At 31.8% G+C, this 8,088-nt stretch overlaps 1 protein-coding gene across 1 annotated transcript in view; it reads right to left on the bottom strand.

Moving 5' to 3' along the window:
* Nucleotides 1–225: 225 nt before the first annotated feature.
* The window catches only part of LOC145307628 (reticulon-1-A-like), a 285,455-nt gene continuing 277,592 nt past the window's right edge, over nucleotides 226–8,088 (bottom strand). Inside the window, exons 5-10 of the mRNA XM_080150106.1 lie at nucleotides 7,364–7,464; nucleotides 6,482–6,629; nucleotides 3,071–3,115; nucleotides 1,837–1,914; nucleotides 1,408–1,453; nucleotides 226–596 (exon numbers count right to left, since the gene is read on the bottom strand). Of these exons, the coding sequence (XP_080006232.1) occupies nucleotides 1,424–1,453; nucleotides 1,837–1,914; nucleotides 3,071–3,115; nucleotides 6,482–6,629; nucleotides 7,364–7,464 (402 nt within the window). The 3' untranslated portion in view covers nucleotides 226–596; nucleotides 1,408–1,423. The remainder of the gene's footprint in view (nucleotides 597–1,407; nucleotides 1,454–1,836; nucleotides 1,915–3,070; nucleotides 3,116–6,481; nucleotides 6,630–7,363; nucleotides 7,465–8,088) is intronic.

Here is an 8,088-nt window from a genome sequence, read left to right as displayed (position 1 = left end):
CCTATATTCTGTTTATCAAGCCGAATGATAATAAAAAACAACCGATCTATAAATTGTAATACGTTTATCTTAAAGCCCTAACTGTGCATGTCTTTACACTAGCTGAAACCTATAATTAAAATATGATGCTATTCCCATAATGAAACATCAGGGCAAGTATATCAAACGACAAAAGTAAATTCTAGAGCAACTATTCGGCAGATATTAAAATAATTTTACATCATAATAAATCATAAATTTTTATTAATTGCTTATCACAGAGAACCAAGTGAGCTGAGCAACTTTTTATTTTATGGAGTAATAACAATTTTAGTTGATATAAATATAAAAATAAATAACTTTAATCATTCTTAACAGTTTGATGAAAAAATATTTCCAATACTGCAGGATTATCTAAAAAATTTCTGTGTGTAATAAAATAATAATTATTAAATATTAATATCTTTCACATTAATGCTTCGTATTTACATCAGTATATACATCACATAAGAAACATAAAAAATATTATCAAGATTAATTTATTTGTTAGCTTGTTTGAAGAACTATAATGTTGTGTGTATGTTTCTGATGGTTCATATTCATCCTTTTCAATTAACCTAAAAATGTAGATAGATTATTTTGTTAAGCTAAAATAAATAGTTTTTTTTTTATATTTATTACTTTAATATTAAATCTTGATTTTTATCTAAATAGAGATAATCTAGAGACATATTCTATAAATTAGCTTATACAGTTAGGGAGTTGAATCCATTTTTATAGAAGCAAAAATATAATCTATGATTACAGTTTTGACCCTCTAAAAAACGTAATCTACCATTCCACTTTTCCCTCTCTTGGTGATGATATCATCAACGCCGATAAGATTTTTGAAATGTACCATTCCACTTTCAATAAAGGCGAAACTGGAATGGTACATTTATGTTTACATATCAGCGTATTCATAAACATTGATTTCCTTATTTAAATCGACATAATAGTAATGATATATAGTAGTTATTATTTTTATTTTACATAAAAAAATTTAATTGTAAATAGTATTTTATACATTCCTACGATTAACATAATTTAAAATTAGTATGTATGATTTCAATTATGTCGATGTTATAGTGTAAACCACCATTCCAGTTTCGCCTCTCTTGAAAGTGGAATGGTACTTCGTATCGTATCGGCATTGATGATATCATCACCAAGAGAGGCAAAATTGGAATGGTAGATTACAAAAATCATATCGGCGTTGATGATATCAACACCAAGAGACGGGAAAGTGGAATAGTAGATTACGTTTTTTTAGAGGGTCAAAACCGTAATCATAGATTATATTTCTGCTTCAGTTTAGAACTCAAAGTTTTTAAAAAAGGTGATGAAAGCAAGGGAATGCAAAAGATGTTTAAAAAATATATGTTTTACCTATAAAATGAGCTATTTATTCCTCCTTGTCGGCTACAGGGGCAACCTAAAAAAAATTAATTTAATTATAATAAACTTTACTCTTTATAGGGGCTTTTATTCTAAAGGTGTGGAAATAGCCTAAAATCGCCCTAAGACTAATATCTTTAAATAGAATAGCATACATTCATCCCGGTACTTATGTGAAACTTCCTAGTAATGGAAACTCAATTGGTAAAGCGGTCATAAAAAAACTTTATCTACAAACAAAAAATTTTACCTCATATAATATGATATAATTATAATTCCAACATAGAAATAAATAAATAGATTGCAATCGTTAAAGGAATAATAGATTTCGTAAAATTGTGAGCAAGCTTTCAGTCAAATGCGCTTATTAGGTCTAACAGTTGAAATGGCAGACATTGTAAATTAGAGTTGGCAACCTACCTTAGCCTCAGTAGACATAGCAGACATGGGGCAGAAGTTGGCAACCTTAGCGTCAAGAGCCTTGTATTGGTCAACAATCTAAATATTTTTTTAATAAAAAACGGATTATGAATTATTTTAAAACTGCTTAACTAAGTTTACAAAAAATATTTTAAGTTTAATATAATTTTTTGGATCAACTGCAGTTCACGGTAAAATATTCCTGGTAAAAAATATTTCCAAAAATCTATGAATTTTAAAGGCTACTAGCTGCCAAACGGCTGAACATACAGATCATGCCCGCACACTGTTTTAAGCGGCATAAGAAGGCCTACAAATAATCTAAAATAGCCATACATCAATAATGCATAATTATCTCGCAGTCCAGAGAAATGCGCGAAAAAGAGCTATTTTACGCGTTTTTTCTTTAGTGAAGCTTTCCCTTTGCATCATTGGATCTTGGCCATTCCAGATTATATGTAGGCCTTCTTATGCCCGTTAAAATGGTGTGCGGGTATGATATGTACGTTCAGCCGTTTGGCAGCTAGCAGCCTTTAAAAATTATAGATTTTTGGAAATATTCGTTACCAGGAATATTTTACCGTGAACTGCAGTTAATCCAATTTTTTTAATGAAAATAGTTAAAAGATGTTTCCTCAATGGGAAAGTATTCAAGTATGAAAGCTATTCTATAATTAACTTTGTATATCTGTCCATCAGTCCTTAACGCTATTGTCAAAATGTGATTTTCTCGGCTGCTTATGAAGATAGACTGCTGATTTTTAGTGTGAAGATAACTCTTTTACAGAGTAACCAGTATACAACTAACTTGGTCCGTCAGTCAGTCTGTCTGTCTGTCTGTCTGTCTGTCTGTCGGCCCAACAGGGAGGACAATAAAGCATCAGAAAATCATTTTTTAATTCTTTTTTGAGCACTGAACTCTGAACTCTTTAAATCTGAATGTCAGTATTTGCATCCATGATTTTTTGTGCCTTGCTACTTATGGATGTTGTCATCCTTGTTTTTTCATCATAATGTTTCCAGTATGGCTTTTAAAAAACAATTAATATCCGCTGGATTAGAACCGGATCTCAATCATATTGAAAAATTATCGTATTAATGACAATTTGCACGAATATAAAAATAAAATAAAAACCATCGGGGCTAAGAAAACTGGTTTTAACCTTACAATTTTTCATTCAGACATCCGTGGAAAGCTGTCTATAATACGATGCGATAAATAACTATTATTTACCTTGTACCAAGTTTCATCCATACCTTCCTGATTGTCCTCATAAATCTAAATAAATATCACAATCATGTTTTTATAAATATTTTCAAGAAATTATTTCCCACAGAATTGAAACAATATGGGTTATGATAAGTTTTTTAAGCTATAAAGTACTGTTAAGTTTATCCCCAAAGCCTTAAAAGAAGGCATGAAAATAAATTTTGATATATATTTTTTTTCTCAGAAAATAATGGCTTGACGTAAAACTGAATTGGCTGTGGAATACAATAACTTTAGAAGAGATTTAGACAGTCTTAGGGGGGGGGGGGGGAGGAGGAGTTATGTTTTCATGTTAGTTTGATAATATCAATTCTAAAGTTTAAAACTTTTTCAAATGTTGACAAAACCTTTAGTTGGTACTGTCAGGGATAAGACAATAGCTGATAAATTAATTTACAATCTCAATGGTTAAACACAAAATTACTCCTTCTAGACTAGAATTAGTGGTTGAAACGTTTGGAAACTTAACTTTGCGAACCAACCATTTAAATTCAACAAGAGTCCCCAAAATTGTTGAGTCAACTTAAAATAAAACGTTATTATAAGACTTTGGGGACTAGTGTAATTTACAGCCCAATGTCCCCTCCCTTCCTAGATATTTGGACTTTTCTTAATTTTATATAAAACATTTAAATATATCAAAATAAACTTTTGTGATATTTTTTAACATTTACTTTTTTATATATATGGTATTTGAAATGATAAAAGCAAAGAACTTTAACTCTTAATGGGGGGGGGGGGGGGGGCGGCGGAGCGCCCCCAACCCAACCTCTGGTTTTTTCTATCTCATTTTCTGTGTGTGAAAGATAGAGGGCTATAACTGAGTGACTTTTAAGTATTGGTATGGCACAAAACTGAGAGTTAAAATTTTTTGAATATCTCCATCCTGGCGGGCACAGGATGCCAACAAACCTGGTAAAGAGCAATAATATTTTATATCCAAACCCTGTACCATCTTTTAATTGGGTCTTTGAATATCAGCTAATAATGTGGAAAATATCGACACAGCCACTTCACTACAAAAGTGCAGGAAGTAGTTTACTAGCAGACGAAAAAGGTCCCCAACACTGGATCCAAGTTTTTGGCTGGGTTATACACTTATTGCAGCAGTAATAAGCTATCAAAAGTTTATGTATATGAAAAGAATCATGAAGTATTGTTAATATTTTATTTTATTTAATAGTTTTATCTTAGTACAAGCAATAATCAATAATTTTATATTCATTTTGAATTGCTTGCAACAACTAAGAATTGGTCAAAAGTTATTAAGAATCTATCAAACTACTGCTAATATTGTTTATATAATTTCCTCCTTAATTTTCCTATAGATTTATATATTGAAAAGAAAAATCGAAACATTTGCAATATTCTTTATTAAGTTATAGAAAAAATAAAATGAATGAATATTTTATATTTTACAACAAAAGTCAATGTGTGCAAGGTTGCGTGACTTTCAGATATTGATATTTTAGTACTTTTACTATATATTATACTACGCCCCTAGTAGCCTCTTGGGTTACTTAAGATGTGAGGGGGATAAAACGCCCCACTTCCTCCCATATTTGAATTCAGTTTTCAAAATGAAAAAGTAAAGAAAATATTTGTTTTTTTTTGACGGGGGGGTGCTTTTTTGGGGAGGGAGGAGATACCATTCCCGAAAATAGTTAAAAACCTTCCCTGGAACTAAAAGAAGCTTCACTGTAAAGAAGAACCATATAGGTTCAGCGGTTAGCGAGATCCTTCGCTACAGACAAAAAAGCTTACTACTTTATATAATAGGACAAGCTACTTTGTATTATAAATATATTTCAAGATGATTAATTAAAATAAATATTTAGCTGAAAATAGATTAAAAATATCAGGGATTTATGAAAGGACATCAGACGAGAAATAAATATTTACAATAAGTCTTTTGTTTGTTATTGTACGTCTAAATAAATTTGGAGGTGCCCCTACAGTTTTTAATTTATATCTTCTGCTTAATCTATAATACAATGTAGAAATGTCCCCAGGGCGGCGTTTTTTTTATATTTTTGTCGATTTCTCTGGGGAGGTTTGTGGTACTCACCCCTAAAATAGTTTAAAACTTTCCCAGGACCTATGAGAAGCTACTCTGTAAAGGAGAACCATATCGGTTCAACGGTTAGCGAGATCCTTCGGTACATACAAACAGACACACAGACAAACAAACATCCTGTTACTTTATTATAAGGATTAGTTTCATATGTTACCATCCTTGTTTTGACATAAATGCAAATATTCAAAATTTACTAAATCATCAAATTAAATCTATATTTTATACTGTCATGTACTTAAAGTGAAATTTTCTCAATATTTACATTATATTAGATTAAAAGTATCAAAATTTGATTTTTGGAATATGATATTAGAAATCCATCTCAAATAATCTTCAGTTTATTGCCAAATAAATGATTCATTATCTGTTTGAGTTCCAGATTTAACTTTTATTACTTCCCAGTTGTAACCAAAACTGAATTAATTCTAAAAAATATACGCTAATTTCAACAGATTTTTTCCTGATTTTTGGAGCAACGCTTTTTAGTAAAGACAACATTTTTATCTGACCCCCCCCCCCCTAAAAATATTAATTTAGATATATTTCGCTTGTTGGCTATACCTTAATCCTGATTACTACCTTCTTTAAGCATTATGTTTTTAAAAATACAATGGTTTTATTTAGATTTCCTATGGAAACCTAATAAAAATCATAGGCTACTTTTGTTAGCTTTCATTTGGCCCCTTAGGGCCAACAACATAATTTTTAACAACCAATGAACAACGATAATCTGCAACTTTAAATCAAAAAATTAAGACAGTCAAAAAATGTTTCTATTCTTACACATGTCATATACACGTGTCAAAAAATGTCAAAATCACAATTAAATTTTTTAAAATTTTAATGCAACAAAGAAGTCTTAAATTGCACGTGCAATACAAAAGTACTTTTTATTTGAACGCGCAACTTTTTTTTTAGCAGCAAGTCTACTTTATTAGTGCTTTAGTTTGTCTGTCTGTAGGTAATGAGGGGGTTCTATAGTTTTTGATAAGGCTTACACAGGCTTACCTGTGCTTATATACAGGGATATACAGGATAAGACAATGGTAGATAAATTAGTCTACATCCCTGATGATTATGCACAAAATTACCACTTCTGAGATTACACTTGGTAGTTTAAATAAATGTTTTGACACTCAACTTAATGCACCAACCAATCAAAATTTAATAAAAGTTCCCAAAGTTGTTGAGCCAACGAATTAGAAAGTGTTATTATAAAAATTTTGGGACAAGTGTAATAAACAGCCCAATGTCCCCTCCCTCATTACATACCTGTGCGCATAAATATAAAAACTCACCCTGGGAATAATGAAGGAGAATACCCAGGCAAAGCCACAGAGAGTGAGGGCGTTGAACATGGACCCGACCATGGTGAACAAGTACAACACGAGTCCAAACTTGACAGAGGCGTACAGATCCTCACCCAATACCAGGCTGCGCAGTTGACTAAAATATCAATACATTTTTAGAATTATATTACTATTTCTCTTTCAAGTATGGCTTTCAAACTGATTGATTAGAACCGGTTCTCAGCCATACTGAAAAAACGAATGTTAAAATAAAAAACATAAAATTTTAGTTTCGTAATAATTTTTCATTTTAACACCTTTGGAAAGATGTCTATAACACGATGCGATAAATAACTATCAAGCTCTCATTTACATACATTGCAATATACAAAACAAAAACTTTTATGGCATGGCTTACTACTTTGCACGAACATTGTCATGTCTAAATTTTAATTTACATACAAATAATCGATGACAGACAAATTCAAGGTCTTATTTTGTACATAAGTTGCATATTCCACCCAACCTCATATTTTTCAACGTAGCTACTAAAGTACAAAAAGCACAAAGAAAATTATACATATATTTCAATAAACTAGAGTTCAGAGCGGTTTAACTCAGGAATAAGGTATAACCAACAAGGGAATTAAATCTAAAATAATATTTGGGGGGCAAATGGAGAGGTCGTCAATTTTACGATGTGTTGCCCCCCAACGACAGCTGAAAAACACGTATAGGTTTCGTGATTTTCTTTGAATTAATTTCGTTATTGGTATGAGCTGGGTTTAACTGTATGTGTATTATTATTTTTCTACCATTAAAACAAAAAAGGTTCATTTTTTACATAACTATTTCATTTACTGTTCTATTCTTCTGTGTGTCTTAACTTACTTGGCAGCGCAGTTGTAGAACTGAACAAAGGAGTTAAGGGTGGGGGCGATGCATTCCTCTGTACAGGATACATCAACAAGTGCCAGCTGTGCCAGAGGATCCTGAAACATATGTAATTATATTCCTATTGTACAGGATACATCAACAAGTGCCAGCTGTGCCAGAGGATCCTGAAACATATGTAATTACATTCCTCTGTGCAGGATACATCAACAAGTGCCAGCTGTGCCAGAGGATCCTGAAGCATATGTAATTATATTCCTATGTACAGGATACATCAACAAGTACTAGCTGTGCCAAAGGATCCTGAAACATATGTAATTATATTCCTATGTACAGGATACATCAGAAAGTGCCAGCTGTGCCAGAGGATCCTGAAACATATGTAATTATATTCCTATGTACAGGATACATCAGAAAGTGCCAGCTGTGCCAGAGGATCCTGAAACATATGTAATTATATTCCTATGTACAGGATACATCAACAAATACTAGCTGTGCCAGAGGATCCTGAAACATATGTAATTATATTCCTATGTACAGGATACATCAACAAGTGCCAGCTGTGCCAGAGGATCCTGAAACATATGTAATTATATTCCTATGTACAGGATACATCAACAAGTGCCAGCTGTGCCAAAGGATCCTGAAACATATGTAATTATATTCCTATGTACAGGATACATCAACAAGTGCCAGCTGTGCCAGAGGATCCTGAAACATAT

The sequence above is a fragment of the Acartia tonsa genome, chromosome 2, assembly GCF_053477335.1.
Source record: "Acartia tonsa isolate MP-2025a chromosome 2, ASM5347733v1, whole genome shotgun sequence".
NCBI lineage: Eukaryota > Metazoa > Arthropoda > Copepoda > Calanoida > Acartiidae > Acartia > Acartia tonsa.
This window is presented reverse-complemented; position numbering and strand designations above follow the sequence as displayed.